General features: G+C 40.4%; 1 protein-coding gene across 1 annotated transcript in view; it reads right to left on the minus strand.

The window, feature by feature from the left end:
* LOC149875335 (uncharacterized) overlaps nucleotides 1-20588 on the minus strand; it is a 73781-nt gene that overhangs the window by 48281 nt on the left and 4912 nt on the right. Inside the window, exons 3-6 of the mRNA XM_090053986.1 lie at nucleotides 17269-17329; nucleotides 16874-16964; nucleotides 6118-6261; nucleotides 3662-3720 (exon numbers count right to left, since the gene is read on the minus strand). Coding sequence (XP_089910112.1) covers nucleotides 3662-3720; nucleotides 6118-6261; nucleotides 16874-16964; nucleotides 17269-17329 — 355 coding nt within the window. The remainder of the gene's footprint in view (nucleotides 1-3661; nucleotides 3721-6117; nucleotides 6262-16873; nucleotides 16965-17268; nucleotides 17330-20588) is intronic.

A 20588-nucleotide genomic window follows, 5' to 3' on the forward strand; every position in this document is an offset into this window, starting at 1 on the left:
GTGTGCTTTGGACAAAGGCAGCTGGCATGGAGGTATCAGTCATGACTGCAAGGTTTCCAGTACAATGTGGTGGTGATGTGACCGCTGCCAACTTTCACTATGGTGTCTAATGAATAAATTTATCTGTAGTCTGATGGCCTCTGTTTGGATGGGCCTTCTGAGCTACAGTTTAACTTTTCAGGGTCAAGTAACATAGCAGGTGACCTAAGATCAGACACAGACTTTGTGTAAAAGAGCATTGCTTTATACTTAACAGTACAGAATAAGGGGACCAACACAAAAATAGTTCTTCCCACATGAATTTTCATACCTCAGATTTCTCCCCACTCTGAAGGGTTATTTGAACTGGTGTCAGGAGCCCCTTGATTTGTCCAGGATCCTTCTGTGCTACTGGTGGTGTCTATTCTGACCCCTGGACTCTCCAACTCAACTCATATTCTCAGACCTTGACTGGTCCTGTAGCTAAACTGCTTCCTCCCTGCTCAGAAATCCTCTCGGTCTCTTCTTTGCTCTTGCCCATGGTGTCCTCTTCATACCTCAAGCTTCCTGTGCGTCCCCAGGAACCTTCCTCACTGTATATGCCCACTCCCCGACACCTCTCCTTCAGATATGGAAATTTGTCACTACCCGTATCCCAGATCCCTAATATCTGTAGTAAAGAGAAAATTGAATCTCCTAGTGTTCAGTAATCCTAGCTTCGTGCATGCTCACGGTTCAAAGTACAGTCATTATGATTACTTTCTCACTACTGTCCCTTCAACTATGTCTTTATAGCATAGTGTGATACTATGCAGAGATACCTTAATGAGCTCTAAAAGGCTAACTTGGGTATCAAAAGCAATGTGGCTGCATTAGTTTGATGCTGTGCAAAGATAATTAGCCTTTCTGAGAAAGATTACATTTACCTCGGCAAAGCAGTATGCTAACACAGCTGTACTGTTTCAGGTATCCAAATTAGCTCATTAAGAGTTAGTTCAGGTGACACAACACCATGCCCTGCAGAAACTTTCAGTATGATGGGTACCTGCTGGAGGCACAGGCGTAGAGATATTTCCTTGCTACGGCAAGCCTCACAACAATAACTTCATATTATCAACCAGAAATCATAAGCCAAGCCATACACAGGCTGACTGATTCCTCACAATATCCCATATTAATATTCACCCTGATATTTTAAGTTAGAGCTTGGTTTAAGCCTGAAGCTTATAGCAATGACCTGGATGTGGGCAGTGACTCCTAGAGGTTGGGGTCCTAGCCAGGAGTCAGGAGCAAGTCACGGTCAAAAGCCAGAAAAAGGTATCAGGAACTGGGATCAGAGCAGTCTACAAGTTTATCAGGAGATTAGCTGCGCAGACAGCTCACCCCTGTCTGCCTTGCTAGCTTCAAAGTTGTGTCCTATTCATTTCTTGTGCCCTGTTCATTTCCACTTGGCACAGTGATCCATCACAGCATAAGGCAGGGTAGGGTGGCACCTTAGAGACTAACTGGTTCACAGAGTCATAAGCTTTCTACTCTCTCAGCATATATGTTAACATTCCTTCAGAATGCCTCTAAGCCTGAAGTACTATAATTACTGGCATGCATGTTCCTGTTACACATAGCATAAGCATCCCGTTTCTTTCTTTGAGCTTTCAACATTATCCTGTGGCAGTGAGTTCCACAAGTGAATTACAGGATGTACAGAAAGCCGCTTATGAAAATAACTGTTGATTCTATCAAAACTTTTGACAGAAACTGCTTCCCAGGGCTGCCCACCTTCCCAGACAGCTGGCTTTCCCACCACCTAGAGAGCTGCCTCCCCTCAGGGTGCTGGGGAAGACAGATAGCTCTAGAAAACAGCTGTCTCAGGAAGCAGGCACCCTAGGGACAAGCCAAATGATCTAGCTCACCTCTCTCAAAATGGACTTTCTCTGATCTTCCTCTCATGAAAAAAAAAATCATTGTTTTGTTTTTTAAGATGTTTTGTAACCAAAACAATTTTCAAGATTTTGGAAACATTTTTAAAGAGACAGAAATTTCCTTTTCTAGTAATACATAGTTAATATACATATATATGAAGATAATACACAGATAAATGTAAGCCCAGAGCATTTCACTGAATTACCTGAGACTACATAGGAAGTCAGTAGCAGGGATAGAGAAAGAACTCCAGTCACAGATTTCATGGACATTGAGGCTGGAAGGGACCTCGGGAGATCACTGAGTCCAGGCCCCTGCTTGAAGGGCAGGAAGTCAGCTGGGGTCATAGGATCCCAGCAAGATAAGCATCCAATTTTCTCTTGAAGGTGTTCAGTGTAGGTGCTTGAACCACCTCTGGTGGCAGACTACTCCAGACCTTGGGGGCTCGGACAGTGAAGAAATTCTTCCTTGTGTCCAGCCTGAAACAGTCTTGAAGGAGTTTATAACTGTTTGACCTTGTCATCCCTTGGGGTGCTCTGATTAACTACTTAATCCCACCAGCTGGCAAGAAAATATTGCACCTGCAGCACAAGTTACATACACTTTTTTTTTTAGTAACTACAGCCTTTGCCTACTTTTATTGTTATTCTGAGTTATTATTACTGGTATTACAGTAATGACTGGAAACTCCAATCTGCTGGACACTGGACTAGCACAGAACGAAAGCTAACAGCCATAAAGGCAAAAAAAGGATGCAGAAGGTAAAAAAAAAAAGGTATTAAAAATAGAATTAGTTTATGTGCGAAAATTAGATTTTTCAGCAGAAATCAAACTACTGGAACAATTTGGACCAAGTCGCCCAAAACCTAAAACCCTTGTGTCATCTTGAGGAAGTGTGATCTGACAGGAAAGCCAAATCCAGAGATAAGAATGAATCTACATGGCTAACAAATCTCAGCTTTGGCTAGCAAACATATGGCATGGTGGCAGCATTTCCAAAACAAAATGTTTCAGCATTGCCAGAGTATTCCAGGTTTTATCCTTTCATTATTTTGGGGGTTTGGTTTTGTTTGTTTGTTTTTCCTTTAAGTAAAAGATACATTTTCCCACAGCCAGCATACAAAAATTAAGTTTAACCAGCAACACAATTTTGAATATAAAGCTTGTTCAATACAAAACTATTAAGCAGCCTAAATTAACATCCTTTATTATACAGATGAGAAACTGAGGCACACTGGAAGAGACTTGATTAACATTCAGTAAGAAGTCTGAGGGAGAATCGGAAATTGTACCCGATCTCCTGATGTCCACAAGATGATTTTAATCATAAGACCATCCTTCTTCTTGTGCACTCATGGAAACTCAACAGGAGTTTTATTAAAATGCATAACCTATTGTGTGCAGAGTTCAATATTTTTTGCTCTATTATGTACATGAAATCCTGCAACAAGACTGGCAAAGCAATGCTTGTAGCTTACTGAGAAGTGTGCTCATGAATAAGAAAGGATGTGCTTGGCTGTCTCTCTAGCATTGCTAGCTAAAAATGATTGCTTCTCTTTAACTGAAAAGTAGTAATGCTACAACCCAGTGTGGCCTACTTCCAGCCGCAATTAACATTTTTTCTATTAGGTTTTCAGTGCTAGATGTTAGGGCATATGTTTAAAGTTGCAAATTACAAATATCATTAATTTTTAAGTTAATGTGTTCAACCTTTTCTCCATGGTAAGTGTTTAAATAAAATTAGGGAAATGAGATACTGTACCTTCGTCAAGGCTTCATTTGAATATCCTTCATTACTAGTAGGCTCATAGTGGAGTCCGGCTGCAATTGATAAGAACTCTGATTACAAATAACAAACACTGTGAATTCCATATGTCTATCATTATCAAGCCTTTACATGTAGAATATAAGTCTGCAGCCATTTGTGGTAGTATATATATTAGTGTGTGTGCACACAGTTTCTTTTTCTCGATATGCATGTGTGTGCATGAACATACACATGCTATATGTATATACACATACATCAATGCTTACAAAGCAATGGTTGGGAGATTTTCCAATTAAAGGAAAAAAAATCTCAGACCATATTCTATTCTGCCTATAAGGCATACAAGTGGATGCTCCTGACAGATGTTCAGTTAAGGTACAATGGGATCTGATCCGTGACCCCAACCAGGTACATGGCAGGAAACACAACTGTAGGTTTGGGGATCAGATTCCAATGGCACCCTGTTGCTGGTGCAGGAAAAACCCAGGATCACGATTCTGTGTTGCCTTTGCATTGGCAATTAGCTGGTGCCCCTGGCTTGGAGCAGCTTTGGGAGCCCTTCGCTACAGTTCACTCTCAAGGCTGGGAGTGCCAATCAGCTGACAGGTACTCCTGGCCTCAGGTGCACCAAATAGCTGATCAGCACTGACCACTCATTCAATTTAAGGCATAATGGGAATCAGCTGAAAAGCTATGACATATTTTGTGTAACAATTTTGTGGTTTATTCCCTGTTTTATCGCACCATTAATTAAACAATTATGTGGCCATGTTAGTACTTAAGTTGTAATTACATTCACTTAGACACTTAAAAAGGTGGAACACAGCCTGGTCCCTCCTGTCTGCATTTACTAAAAGGAAGCCAAGCCTTGTAAAATAATAGTTAACATTATTTTGCATTTATATGATGCTTTACCTATATGAAGTGCTTTACATCCAGTAATTGATTCTCTATTAGTTTCCATTGTATCACCCTGCTTTTACTGAAAAAGAAAACTGGATGGCCTATTTCCACGTACAAACAAATAGCTACAATACTTTATTCCAGGGATAATCAACAAGACCATTCTGCCCAGGCGGATGCCAAGTGCTGCCTTCAGGATGTGTTCTCTCTCTGTCTTCAACCCATCTTCTGCACCCCAGGTATAGGTGCTAAAGCTGGGCAGAGAAACACAGTTCAATTCCACAGTGGATTTTTGGATTTCATAGTTCAGTCTGACTCATAAAAAAACCTAATCATTTCCAAAGTCTCACTGAAAAGGAATGGGATGCTGGCTCTAGACCTATCCATATGGTAGGCTGCCCTGGTGCTGAGGGCCTTGGCTACTAAGAAGCCAGGAGCTGGGAAGCATCCAGTTGTCCAGTAGTTTGCTAGGCAAGCTGCTAAGGAACAAAGAAAGAGAGCAGGCAGAAAAACAGGCAGGTTTAAAAAAATCTGATGAGCAGAGTCTTATCAGATCAGCATTGAAAACTTCTTCCTTGATTATGACAAATTGAGACATTCCCACCAAAAACGTTTCTTCAACTCTCTAGTCCTTGTCCAGTGACAGTTCTGGATCATGCTGCTTTCTTGAGGAATTTGGTTTAATGGGGCTGGTTGGTTAAGACCTGGTTTAAGCCATAGGAACCTAGGACTGGATGGGGCTCCATAGGCCATCGAGTCCAATCCTAGCCTTGTAGGTAGTCATTTACTGAAGGCCTCCCTAAAATTGCAATTGAAAGCAAAACCACCACTCCAAACCTTCACACACAATTAGAAAACATAAAACCAGAACCACCAAGAACATCCGACAACAAAGTGCTAGATAAGTGTGTATGAGACTAGGGCACTGCCAATGTCCTGCCAACGTTGGTCACTATTTGCAAATATAAGCTTTTGCATACTAACCACACAGGTTGCTATACCAAGAATACCCTACCCTATCATACCCTTTCCCTCACAAACTTATGTAGTTCAATCCTAAAGGAATTCAGGTTTTATCCTTATTATTTGCCTTGGGAAGCCATTCCAAAGCTTTACTTCTTTAGTAAGTAGAAATATTCTACTTTCCAATCTGCTTTTGTTCATAACCAGTCAGTAGCCATTTTCTCTTGTGCTGGTCACATTTGTCAACCTAAAAACTCTTTTCCCTCCGTTGACTTTAATTGATTTCTTTTGACTTATGCCGGTGTGAAACTAGAAATAGGCTCAATATTTTTCAGGGTATAGTGATTGAAACAAAGCATGAAAACAATGTAGTGGTGGGACTGTGAAATAAGAGAGGAAAGAGGTGCACAGATTCGAGGAGACTAGTCACAAAAGGTTCATAGATGTGTACACAGAAAGGACATCTCTGATGAATCCTGAAACTACATGGAATTTATAAGACTATATTGGAGAATGAGTGGACTGGGAATGCTGTTGTTTAAGAGGGAAAAAAAAATAAAGCTTCCAATAAAATGAAGACTTACAGTATCTGAAAGACTTTAATAATAACTGAGGTTTCGAAGGTGTCACTGCCTTCAAGACCCGCAGCCTCCCCTGAAAGAAAGAATTGTTTTCAGCTCTGTGTAATTGCAGGATGTCTTCCCACTCCAGAGTGAAGGTGATTATCTCTAAACATAGAACAAGTTGACTATCCCCTAGACAAATAATAAGACATTATCTTTCTCTTCCAGGCAGCTAATTAAACAGGTTTGGTCTGTACCAATGTGTGTACTGTAATTTCTACATTATTACAGCTACAAAAATTAGTGTCAGGTACTGAAAAGCAGCAGGAATAACGAATATATTGTTGAAACATAATGAGGTAATTACTACCTAAATACCTAGAAAAATGTATTAAGTTTGCATTGTGAGACTCTCAGTTACAGATTACCTATTTCTCTCACAGATGTTTATCATCTCCTGTCTGTCTCTCTTTCTGGCTTGCTATTCCTCCCTGTCATCATACAGTGCTTTCCACGCCATACCTTTCATCACGTTGAAAAAAGAGGGCCAGCAGGTGCTTCTCATAGAGCCCAGAAATGCTACAGCCATGACATGTTTTCACAGGCCAACTCAAAGAGGGAATGTGAACTCCAATGTAAATGGAAAATTTGAACAGACCAGTTCTTCCATCACCCGTAAGGAGTCAGTACTCAGAAACCTAGATTCTTCCCCAGTGCTTTCAGTTTACACTGGGCATCAAAGAATCAGAAAATGAAGAATGTACAAATACAACACCCACAGAGCCTCATGTATGATATATGATACCAGGACTGAGCAGTAATATCAGAAACCAGATCATCCATCCATTTATACACGTCCATCACAAGGCAGAATGGCCCTTTAAGGGAATTAAGCATAACCACAGCCTGTGACTAATTACCTGCCTTTCAGGTGATGGGTCAAGGCCAGATAGATATACTGGTAGATGGCAAACCATTTGTATCCTGGGGCCCTTCCAAATGAAAATATTTTCATTTAATCTCACAGATGTTGTACAAGATACAGCAAGCCACAATCATTTGGATGACATTTGCTTCATTATCAACCACCTAGTTGTGTAGTTTCAGTCTGAGCCTACTAAAATGCACACTACATTACCACCTGCAATTGCTAAATGTGTAAATGAATTTTCTCTTCCAGCCTGTAAGGTCAGACTATGGTTTTAAGAGCAGTAGAACTTGGGCCACCAGAATAACAGTGGGCACCAACACCCCCATTAATATTATTGGGAGGGAATAAGGTTTGAGGTTTTCCGAGAATATAAACAGTAAATCCTGTCAGGTCCCTGACATCATATATTTTACCTGAGCTCCCCACTCCAAGAACCTGACCTTATGGTCCTGCAGAACCAGAGGGTAGTAGTCTTTATGGATGATGGATTTGCTTTGCTCATTTAGGTGAACAAGCAATGGGTTAAAGTATCTCAGCGAGACCATAGTGCAATTTGGAAATCCCACTCTCTAAAAACCAGTTGTTATTTCAGCAATATTTCATGCCAGTTTAAGAACTACATTGCTGACTGAGAACCCAAGTGATCACTTGCCAACATCAAGGTGGTAAGCCACAGTTCCCAAAAGGTCACAGCAACTCAGAGGTTGCTGCATTGGTACAGATTCCCTCTATCAGGTGTTTTGGTGCTGGAAGGCTGTGACAGGTTCCTTGCACAGCTCCATGGAGGTTTGCTTCCCCGCTCCTTGTTGGAGTTGCACTTGGGCATCTCAGGCCTGCAAGATCAGACAGTCCCACTACAATGTAGGATCTTGCTACATAAACACCAGTATTCAAACTGTGATCACAGTTGTGAAAGCAATCATCACTTTTGCTAATCTAGCACAAATGCATCATTGTTATCCTCCAAGGTCAACAACCATACTGGCTCCGAAATACCCAAAGGTCTGTAAAGCATCTCTCAAGAGTTGGTGACCAAAAGCATTAACAGCTTTTAGCAGATTCATGGCTTGGCCAACTTACGTAGCCAGGGAGGTTGAGAGGAGCCTGAAGATCTGGGAAATATCAGCAATCTGTGATGCCAACCGAGCATACTCCCCCTTAGTTCTGTAGGCACCAGGTCCAAGAAGGAAGGAAAAGTTGTTGCTACCATCCAGGACAAGCCATATGTGACATAGAAAGACTCTAGTCTGAGGAAATCTGAGGTGTGCTCGCACAAAACCAATAGCCAAACATAGATAAAAAATGATCTACGAACCAGAAGGAGCACATCCCTCTTGCCCAATAGCTGAATGGGCAATATTCACCTTGGACTTGACAGAGAAGGGTTGAAACTCTTACATTCCTTGATTTTAATCTCAGACTTAATTCTAGGTTTCTGATCGGTCAGGAGCATGCTCTGCCTATGGGACTATAGGATGCTCTGAAATGTCTTTCTCTCAGTGCCTCCTGCTGGAGTCATCCCTCCCCTCCCCACAAAGAAAAGCATCATAAGTGACTCCGCTTGTATTGATACAAAATGGAAACAATTTAAAATCAAATAATAAATTGGACAAATTGGACAATTTAAAATCAAATAATAAGGGGAGAAAAATAATTTTCCAATCATTTCTGCTCTATGTGGAAATCATGGAAACCACACTTAAACCAGTGCAGAATGCACCTCCTTGCAATTTATGCATCCAAATGCAGAATGCTTCCCTTTGTCTTTACACGTATCCAGGTACCAGAGTCTAAGCTACATTATTCCATTCCTCTCTCCTCTTCACAGCTTTAACTTGGTGTTTATCTCCGTTATTCAAGTAATCACAATTGTCAAGAATAATGCGCTCATGTGGACAGCAGTGGGAGCAGGTGGGTGCGGCTTCTGTCCTCTGTTGTGTGCCTGAGTAATTTTCTACTGTGGTGCAGACAAACCATCAGTGTTTCTGGCTTCACTGGTTGGAAAACTCATTTTGGAAAACTTTTTTCTATTTTTCCCCTGTTCCTGAATTCTTTTCACATTCAAATCCTACATTAAACTTCCTTTCTCCTTTCCTTTCTGCTCTCTGACTCTTGCCCCCAAATGTCTTTCATTTGTATCTCATCCCTATGCTCATTGCTATTTAAATTTAGTTATTGATTGTTCACAGGAAACAGAATCTTTGGGCTTCATTGATGTCATTATGTATTTGAGACTGACAGATTCTTTTATGAAATGCAATAACATGGGTTTTCTCTCTTTATAAAGACTTCACGGTAAAAATGACACCCAAGTTTTAATGTATCCATAGGATCTATAGAATTTCATTCCCAGGCCTTTCTGTGCCTGATGTGCACTGCAGTGAAGCTTATTTTCAAAATCTGCTTGCCAGATTCAAGTGCTCTTCAGCCTCTCATATTCCCCTCAAATGTTCAAGGATTGTGTCAGGGCACAAAACTATCAGTGGGTTTAAAGAGCCATATGGCAACAATGTGGCAATCCTGTAACAAAAGAAAGGATAGGTCCAAGGGAGATGGCACTTGCTCTGTTCGGCAAGCTGCCCACACAAAACCATTCTTGGTTGGCACCACTGGCCCAAAGGAACTGGCATGCCACATTGTGTGTCGGCACCATGCCATCCTAACAGATGGCATGAGTGTAAGCAGCCAAGAGACCATATATGAACATCCAATGTGCTTTCTAAGAGCATAGTTCACAGCCAAAAATCTTTCATTGGTTATCTGCTTTGTGTTTCCCTGAGTGCTATCAGGGAGAAAAAGCAAACCTAGGAGGTGAACCTGGTGAGGACTAGGAGCCTTTAATGGCATAATCTAAGTCAGTGGTTCCCAACATGGTGCCCATGGCACCACGGCACCCCTCAGGGTTTATTCAGGTGCCCATTTTCACACTCAGTAAAAATCATTATTCCAACAAAAAATGCTGTCATATTGGCACCCACTGATTTTTCTTTTAAATTTAAATGTGACCTTGGGCACACAAATGTTGGGAACCCCGATCTTAGTTATAGTGACACTGGCAATAATACAACTGAAACCACTGACTAAAGCTCAAGAAACTCCTTATATTATTGGTATTGAACCCCAGAATTTGGTAGCTGGTGGTATTGTCATGAACTAGGATGCATGTGCTTCATTTCCCTGCAACAGGGCTGGCCTTACGGAAAATGGCACCCTGGGCGAACTCGTATTTTGGCACCCCCACAAATCAGTGGTGGTGCTGCAAGCAGAGGCAAGGGGTATAGTCCAGTGGGGAAGCAGAGCAGCATGGTATGCCAGGCAGGTGGGCAGGAAGGCAGGCTGGACTGGAGCAGGTACCACCCTGTTCACACACGCCCAGCCTAACTCCTCCTGAGCAGCTGCTAGAGGCAAGAGGCAGGCTGGGATAGGCACTGCTCCTCCTGCCTGGGTGGGGATCAGCCTGGGTGGCACAGGGCAGGGGCTGTTCACATGTGGGGATGTGGGGGGGGGGTGCGCGCACATACACGCATGCATGCATGCAACCCCTGACAATGGGACCCTGGGCAGTCACCGAAGTCACCCACCTGTAAGGCTGGCTTTGTCCTGGAAACAGACCATTCAACAATATTGTAGGCTCTATGCTAAAAGGAAAACAGTTCCCTTCAGCTCAAGTAGAAGGAGTAACTGCTTATTTCTCTCTCTCTCTCCCTCTCTCACTCTATTTTCGCCTCAAGGACCTATAACCACTTTCACTACAGCCTTCTATCTCCTCCTTCCACCTTGCTGCATCTTTGTCTTACCCTTTCAAATTAGTTTTTATGTTGCCTTCCCATCGTTGCCTTGGTCCACCTTGAGATCTGATACCCTCCACTTCAGCTTCCAAAATCTGCCTCCTGTGCTTTCTCTTATCAGTTCTTGTAATAGGCCCTCACCATTTCATTGTCTGTGCTTTTATCCTGCTCAAGACATCAGGTCTTTTGTAAAAGTTCAAAAGCTCTTGGAGCAGGAAAATATTTTATCCCTCTAGTTTGCCATAAACTTGCATATAGCCACAATGAGCTAGGCAGGGGTGAGTACCTCTTAGATATCATCATAACATAAAACAACAGTAATAATAATGCAGCATTTTAAATTAACAGTCTTCCCAGGCTGATACAGAAGGCACTCACTAGTTGTTAAAAATGGTATTTAAACATTTTCACCCTATATAACATACACTTGATTAAATACTTCCTGACAAATAAATTCAATCCCTTACTTTGGATCTTCAGTGATTTTTTAAAAACTAATCCTGAAAACAAGGTAGCCATTTGTGGCATAAAAACTCAACAGGGCATTGAGTGCTTTGGTCCTAATTCAGCAAAGTGCTTCTCAAAGGTATATTTAATTTTAAACATGTACATTAATCCTGTTCGCTCTGTATCTATAGCTGAGCTGAATGTCTAGAAGGATCAAGCCTCCTGAAGGGGAAAATTATTCTTCCAATTCATGTGGGCTCATGAGAAAGTAAATCTTATATCTATTAAATCATTGGTACATATCCTCTCTGCCATAGTTCTAAGCACAGCAGGGCATCCAAAGTTGCGAGTCTACTTGGCTTGTAATACACATTGTCAAAATCTAGAGATGCCCAGTAGATAACTGTGTTTCCAAAATTAAGGCCTTGATTCAGCAAATAATTTAAAGCAGAGGTATAACTACGCGTCTCAGCATCTGAGGCAGCAACAATGCACATGGCAGCATACAGTGCTGGTGCCAGTGGTGCAGCCAATTGGTTGTGGTGGCAACTGGTATTTTTCTACCCCGTTCCCCTAAGTCAGTACCTGAGGCTCTTGCCCAGGTCACCCCAACTTAGTTATGCTACCAGGTTAAGCATGTGCTTCAGTTCAGGCATTATATTCAAGTAAAGAAGAGAAGTCATGTCATTCCAATTAGCCAAGTGCTAAGGGGTTTTGCTGACTTGGGGTCCCAATACATATGGATGGTATCCTGGTCAACAGAACTATCTTAGACATGCTAAAAACCTGGATTCGTACCCATTTAGAAAATGGTATGAATCAGAAAAGGCAGAAAATATTACAGAGGGGGGAAAGAAAGAAATATAACTAAGAGGAAGGAGTTTGGTGCTGACTGATACAGAACTGATTTAAGCAGGATTACAGTTAACAAGCCTTTGAGGTAGGATGTTCCGTTGTGCATTCATGCCTGAAATCCTCACTTTGTGTCATTTTCGATAATATATAGCCATGCCAGGAAGCATTATTGCTCTTTTGATTCTATTTTGCCCTCTCCGTGGCTACCAATATGACATGTAAATTGTGCTCAGAATGCTTTTACTTTTTGCATGTGACAAGATAGAAGGTTGAAAGTACCCGGGTCTTAGTAACTAACATTGTAATGAGCAATTTTTGAAGAGGCTTTTCACTAATTATTAAAACTATAAATATATTTAATGCCCAGAACATTTCCTAGCTTTATGCTGGACTGAATTTTTTCTCTAAGTATTTATAATTATGTACTTGGTATGAGTTGTGGTTACTATTCCTGTATCACATAACAAAATGCTCACAATTAAACCAAAGAAAACTAGAGGGTGTTTTTAAACCTCGGGGTGTCAGGGTGTTTTAAAATGTCCCTCAGAGGCATTGGGTGTTGGCTGCAGCCAAGGCTGGGGACTTTGACTGGGGTATGCCAATGCTCCTGCTGGGAACAAAGCCAGAGTTTCCCAGCTAGAAGGTCTTGCATTTCCGCTCAGGATCAGATTGATCACCATATTTGGGGTCAGGAAGGAATTACTCTGGATTAGAGCAAAGGTCCCTTCCAGCCCTTGTGCTGCCCCATAGCATGGCCTATGCCTTCCTCTGTAATAGAGGGCATGCCCCTCTACCTATGAGCTCTTGAGCATGTACCAGCAGCCCTTGACTTAAGACATTTTGAGTTACAATGAATGGCACTTACAACGTTTATAAATTGCCACCCTGTTTCAACTTTCCGATGTCAGTTTTGACTTTACAATGCTTGATCTGACATGACACCATGCCAGTGAACAAGTTTGCTGCATCTTCCTGAAGAACGTCTGTCCAAACTTCCTTGGACACTTTCTTTAAGAAAGTAGACAAGGCTCCAGAAAAACCTGCAGCCAGGACTCCTGAGAAAACTCCAGCCAAGAACTCTTCAAAAAGTCCAGTAAAGTCACCTCAAAGAAGTCCTTCCAAATCAATATGATTGTATTTACAATATAAATACATTAATGTAGCTATGTTACTCATCTATAATTGACTGAGTACAAAACTCTGGGTTATATTTGGTGAAAATAGGGCATCGGGCCTTGGTTCAGAAACCAGTCCCCCATTTATAACATTGTTCCTATGGGAAAATTGGTTCCAAGTTACAACTTAAGACATGGTTTTCAGGATCCAGTTGTGTCATAAGTCTGAGGACTGACTGTATTGACAATATTTTATAGAAGCAGAACACTGTAATTCCTCTGCTTTACCAGTAGCAGGTTATGGTGTTAGGACTGTGTTGTGTCAGGCTTGGTGGTAGTCTTATGCTGAGTTTCGATTATGGATTATATAGGATGGTTTGTATAGGGATGATCCTCCCTCAGGCAGGTGGTTGGATTAAATGACCTCTGGAAGTCCCTTCCAGCCCTAGTGATTCTATGATAGAGAGCACAAAAGGGCAATCAATACACAACTTATCTGTGGCATGTTAAAAAAAAACAACATTATCATGCCATAATGGCAAAACATACCCCCATTCCATCTGTAGTTGACCAGAACATTATGCCTGATTGTGAGACACAGTTTTAGCCATGTTCATGACCTGCAGGACATATCATTGCAATTCACTATATCTAAGAAGAAAGCCACCCACTAGAAAAAGCCCCAGCTGGTATGAAACACAGCAGTCCCTCAGTTTAATAGTACCAGCTCCCATGAATACATCACCTCAGTGGTCTACTTTCTGAAATAACTTCCTAGTTCAAGCTCTATCTAGATGAAGTTAGTAAATTATCACCTCTTCCTTTCACAGCCATACCCTCTCTGCTGCAACTATTATGTTGCAAAAGAACAGAAATATGATGACAAAAGACTAGAACTAGTCACATTTTCTCCTGGAATTTCTTCCCATTGGACAATAACATTCAATCAAAATCAGAACAGTAGGCATGAATGTGACAATTTCAACAATCTTGCTTTTAAAAAAATGACATAAAGCATTCCAATAATGTCGAAATATTTTGTTTTGACAGTTCCAAAAAGCAACATTTTTCTTCTGAGTTTTATAATTTCCCTTACATTTTTTAAAAAGAACATCTTTCAAAATAAAAATCAAAACCAAGATTTAATTTCCATAGAAATGGGGTATTTCAATTATCCCCCAAAAAATTATTTCAAAGCTTTGGTTTGAAGAAAGTTTAAGTTTCATTTCTTTATCATTTAGAACAGATTATTATTCTGCAATGAGGCAATTTCCAAGCAAATAAAGCTCCCAGCTCTCAGCCAGCTTTACTCATGAGTACAGTGTTAGACTTTCATAGGACCTGTAACTAGATTATAAAATTCATTACTAGAAGAGGAACACCAGAACATTGTCTCCTGGACCCTTCCCCAGGGAGCTGCCTGCTGCCAGGGTGGGCTCTGCCACCAGAGCCCGGGTGGAGGCAATGTCCCCCCTGCCCCAGCAGCAGGGAGCTCCCAGCCCCTACTCTGTGATCATGGAGCTGGGACTGGAAGATAAGAATCTCCCAGTGCCCACTCCCTGATCACAGAGCCAGGGCAGGGAAGTAAGATTCCCTCAGCCCCTACTCTGTGATCATAATCACGGAGTAGAGGCTGGGAGCTCCCTGCTGCTGGGGCAGGGGGCATTGTCCCTACCCAGGTGCTGGTGGTGGAGCCCACCCTGGCAGCAGGCTGCTCCAGGGGAAAGGGAGCAATCTCCTGCCCCCTGCTGCCCAGCTGATCAGGAGCACATTTGCTCCCAGTTAGCCATCTACACATGCTGCACTGTGCAGTAATTACTCCTAAGTAAATTTTCTACTTGTATTTACAGGTAGCAAATTTACTCTGGATTAGAGCAAATTACTGTGCAGTAAGCATCAGCACATGTAGAGGGTGACACTTACTGCACAGTATTTACTTTAATCTCAATTAAAGCATCTTGTGTAGATGAGTCGTGCAATTGCAAACCTACTCTGACATTATTTTTTCCCCAGGATGGATAGTGATGATTGCTTAACGTTAGCACAGCACTTTGGAAATGCAAGTATATTCAATTATTAATATTGTGGTGGGTATCACGACATGACACTACTAAACACAGGCTTCAAAGATTTTTCTGAGTGTAGAAGAATGTGTTCACTGTTGGAATGTTTATAATTGTGGTGGACTATTGTTCTGTAAAAAGAAAGTCCCTTTTGGAAAGAGAGCTGGATAAGCAATAGGAGAGTTTCTCTGCTGTGGGCTCTGAGAAGAGTTAATTCTTGAGAATGATTTGATCTTTAGGATGCAGGTGCTGCTATTTCATTTGTTTACTTTAAGTTCCTCCTTAAAATTTGCTTTTCCCATGATTCCTGTAAGAACATAATAACGATTAGCGTCCTGATGTGCTATGATGCCTGCATATTCTGCTGACCAATATTGCTTCATTTTTTCTTTGTTTTCTATTGTCTCTCTAGAGGGCTGGTCCAATACAGACCAAAAATCCAACTTTTTAAAATCTTCAGAAAAACCACAAGGGGGCAGATAAGCAGAGCAGACATTAACCCCAAGGTAGGGCTCTTACCAGGGATTTGAAAGAAACATCCATTCATACACTGCCCAAACAACAAACAGAAACAGACTCCTTCTTTCCATTCATGACCAGCAGGATTGACTTGGGTGGGGACAGTTTTTTTGAAGAATCATACCTCTTTAGGCCCTAGCACATGTTGAGGGAGGAATGTCTCATTATCTCTGGAAGATATTACCATAAATCCACCCTGGAACCTGGCAACCTTCATGATGGAAGTTCATCAAAACTGATACTGTGAAAAGTCTACATTTCTGCGAATCATCGTCCAATAAAAAAGAAATGCCAGAAAATTCTGACCTATTCTACAGAGAAGCAACACTGGTGTCAAAATGGGACATTGGTGTTGGAAGAAGAAACATCATCGTCATCATCATCATCATTGCTGCAACACACTTACATGACATGGTCGAGTATCTGCCAGAATTTTTCAGTATTATTTGGAGGTACTGAAACTTGTAACTTCTTTTGTGAGAATTATCAAAAAGATATCGGCATAGTTTGTTAGAAAAATCCTACCAAAATAGAAACTACAAAGACAGAATCTAGGCAGCTTCTTCTCACATGTAAGTTTAAAGAGCTGGTTACAAAGACTATGCCATGCCATGATTTCCAGACTCTGTTTCAGCCTTCTGAACAAACCCAGGCTTTCAGTTTAACAGCTTGGGTATATTGGACCCTGGATATTATTTGGCAAGTTTCTCAGTTTGTATCTATCAGCCTAAATTCACTGCCTTTAGTGGAAATACTCCAATTTGCACCAGCTGAGGCTCTGGCAATTTGTTTTCAGTACTGGGATGAAAAGCTTCCCAGGCTAGCAAGGAAGAAATATGGATACATCATCTCGATTTTGTTTTTAACTTTCTGTGGTTGCTTCTTTCCTGATACCGACTTTATTTAAAACCCTTTTTCCTATTTCTTAGTAGCTGTTGGATTAATGTTGGTTTCATTCCTCACTGTCACTGCTAGTCTTGTGCAGACAGACAGATAGGCATAAATATATGCATATATGTTTCACTATGTTGTGGTTTATTACTTCCAGATGTCTCCAACTTTCAAGGAATTCTTTGTTGCCTAGTCCATCAAGTTCTGCAAACTTGCTGCTAAGTATTGCAATTCCCAGGTGAGTTGGCAATTCTTGGCACTGAATAATAACAACCCACAAGTATACTAGGATTTTAAATTTAGAACACAGGTTCTAAACAACTTTTCTGGCTGACTGCCACCAAGGATAAAGTTGATTAAGGATGGTACTCTAAAAAGTAATATAATATATAACTTATTTCAGCAGCCTCAGCATTTTCCACATAGCTATCTGACCTTTCCCACTTTCAGCAGAAGTGGGTACTAATAACTATATACTAAGCAGTAAATCAGTCACAAGTTCTGATGACCAGGAGTAGAAGAGAAGATGTATCCCTAGTGGTAAGTACAATGGATTTACTTACAGTTTTGATCACATAAATTTTGGATGATGACTTTGAATCCTTTGTAATGACTGTGCCTGGCCTAAAAAGTAATAGAACACAAAATTAACTTTATAACTCCAGTGATTAATTTCTCTTCCTGGAAATAAAAGCCAGTACAATAAAATGCAGAGGTTAAGAAAAATCAGATCAGATTGTCATTTTAACAGCTCCAAATAAATAGTATCATTATCTTCTATTGCCCTTCTTTGGAATTTGGACAAACAAAACAATCACTTAAATGGCAGGAAGCCATGATACATTGTATTCAAGGACAGTAAAGAAAAACATAGCCCTATCCATTCTAGTTTTCTCTTCTAGGAAAGATGGGAAAATGAATACCTTGTAAAAGAGTTCCCTGCAGAATCTTTAGTAGTCTTAGTGATTTGGTTCATTTCAAACTTAGGCGACTGTTGACTTCAAGGGGAGCAAGAGCAGGATGACAAGACCTCCAATTGAGTCTGCATTTTCAGACTTCCGCGTCTTCAGGTAAGCATGCAAACCAATGCTCAGTGGTGTTAGCAGAATAAGACCTGAATTCATAGTTTCATAGTTTCTAGGGTCAGAAGGGACCTGAGTAGATTAAAATTCCACGTGCCCTGAGCACCCCCAATACTTACGAAAGTTGAACAGAAGGTTTTGTGTTGTTAGCCCATCCAAAATCATGTTTGAATATGGCTTAAGTCTAACTTTTAACTGCCTCTCTCCAATATTTCAGAAACTATTTTAAATTATGGAGACGCATTTAAACTATTTAAAATTATGGAGACAATTACTGTTCCCACTGTAATCAATGGCAACATTCCCATTAATGATTAAAGCAAGTGTAATTTGTCTGTCTGCTGCTGATGGGAAAAATCATCATTAAGGGCAGGTTACATGTTAGTTTCTGAATGTCTGAACTGCGACAGTAGTCTCAATGGATAATTAGGATTTCCCGGAATGTATTCTGAAGGAAGACTTATTTTAGGAGCACAGGAAAGTAGGGCCAGAAGGGACCTCATGAGGTCATTTTGTCCAGCCTCCTGCTTTCAGAAATTCCTTAGCTGGAAACTTGATGGCTAAGATGACAGTAAATAATACCCTGAAATTCTATAGAAAATTCCTACACATTAAGGAATCTTCACACACACTCTTGACAGACAAAAGCTATTCCAGTTTGGACTTTATAGTGAGATGACCTTCATCACGCAAGTCAGTACCAGGATAAACGAGCCCACAAATCTGACTCTCAGTTGTGCAGTATAATCTCTAGATATGGAACTGGACCTGATGAGATGCTGATGGACAAAATGAGAACTCGGGTAATCTTTGTGACTTTATATTCCTTGTTGTTATTTGGGCACCTTTTAAACAGGGCATAAATTGGGATAATCAATACCTGATTAAGAAAGATCAGATCAACCATCAGCTCTTTTGCTGTCTGGGGCTCAGTGAGAAATCCAAGATTTAATTGGTAAAAAAAAGAGAGATGTCTCTAGCTCCTTCTAAAAGTAGAAGAAAACCAAGCAGGGGAGAAGGGGACCAAACAGAATATTCAGAGAGATAGATACAAATATTGAAATTGACAGAAAAGGAAAAATATCACTAGAGCTCAGTATTCAAACTTTTTTTCAGTAACTTCTTTTCAAAGTCGAGAAATAAACAGGCCTGACATTTATTCATTAAACTTCCTGCAAATACTAATAAAAAAAAGCTGCCTGTTAGTTATCCCTTTGATGGCAATAGCAAGATCAGTTAGAGTTGGTTTTATAAAGCTGAAATAAATATGAAAGGAAAGAAAAAGACCAAAAGATTCAAACAAAGTAAATCTTCAAAAGACAAACACGATTCCACTACTGTGTCTACTGATCTTTTTCTCAACATGTTATCTTTTTATTCTTGGTATTTAACTGAAAGCAGAGAGGAGAGAGCACAATGTGAGGGGGTTATTTTCTTTGCTCTCAGGAATCTTTTCCTAAGAGCCTAGAAATTGTTGCAGCGGATCAGACCTTTGAATGGAAGCAGCCAATACTGACCGCTTGAGAGGAAGTGAGAATATTGCAGTAGCAGTACAAGGAATAATCTGTCCCTTACTTAAGGTTTTATTCAATGCTTATAATAAGAGATTGGCTTTAGCCCTGAAGAATGAGGTTTAATTTTCTTCCCAAAATGTTTGTAAGAATTAATTACAATAACTCAGGATATTCTTATTATCAATGTTGAATCCCTTTTCAATTCTTGGAAAATTCTTGACCCCAATTACTTTCTGTGGCAATATAATTTCTGCAATCTAATTTTACAGGGTGTGAAAAAAAATTCGTTCTATCAGTTTTGAGTTCCCTTTTTTTTTTTAAATTACACTGAATGTCACCTTGTTCTGATGTTTGGGACAGAAAGAACAGAAGTTTTTACATTTCTTTTTCACATATCAAACTTTATTTTCTATACATGTGTTACATCTGCTCTTACTATTGAATTTATATGTGTGTCCAATATAAAACAAGATAAAACATTAGAGGCAATGGAACAAAATTAGACAGAGTCCTGCAGGGAAGTGTAAAACTGGATCTTTATCTTGTGGTTTCAGTTGTGTGACATTAAATCATTACTCTCACCTGATTAATCATTAATATTATGTCTTTTAGGGAAAACTCACATCTGTTTGAAATTTCTCATGCCTCAAAAGTCTGGCTGGTTCTGAAATTTTCCCCTGAGACTTTTTTTGACAGAAAACTGGATCTTCAACTAAACATTTTTTTTTGAGCTGGCTTCCCTGAAAAATTGTGATTTTGAATACCTCTCAGCCCCAAATGTCTGAAAACTTGAATTTGGAAAATATTCATTGCCTCAGAGGAGTTGTTAGGGTGAATCTTGCCCTCTTTTATGTAAGAAGCAAGAGTTGTTTGGTAATGTCTTTTATTCAATTAACTGAATAGTTGGAAGAGATGTTAGATAAGCTTTCCAGCACAAAAACACTATTCCTGGGTCTTTCTAAGATTCAGGAATGGCATTTTGTGCCTAAAATCTTGTCTAACACCTCCCCCTGCTCTACAATAAATACAATAAAGGACATTACCAAATACATCTTGCTCTTCTGCATTGTCCCTAGACCATCACAGTTACATAATACTAAAAGACTCTTTCTTATGGACTAAGTTCCCCAGCTATATTACACCTCCTGTGGCTGCATCTGCATTAGGCGTTGACTGAGCTGTAGCTTGTTACTACTGCACAGTAACACTGCGTGGCAGGAAGCTTTATGTGACGCTTCTACACAGTATTAAGGAGCTACTGCACAGTCAGTGTCACCTATAAAGTCA

This window comes from Crocodylus siamensis, chromosome 1, assembly GCF_052110815.1.
Source record: "Crocodylus siamensis isolate JL-2025a chromosome 1, ASM5211081v1, whole genome shotgun sequence".
Lineage (NCBI taxonomy): Eukaryota > Metazoa > Chordata > Crocodylia > Crocodylidae > Crocodylus > Crocodylus siamensis.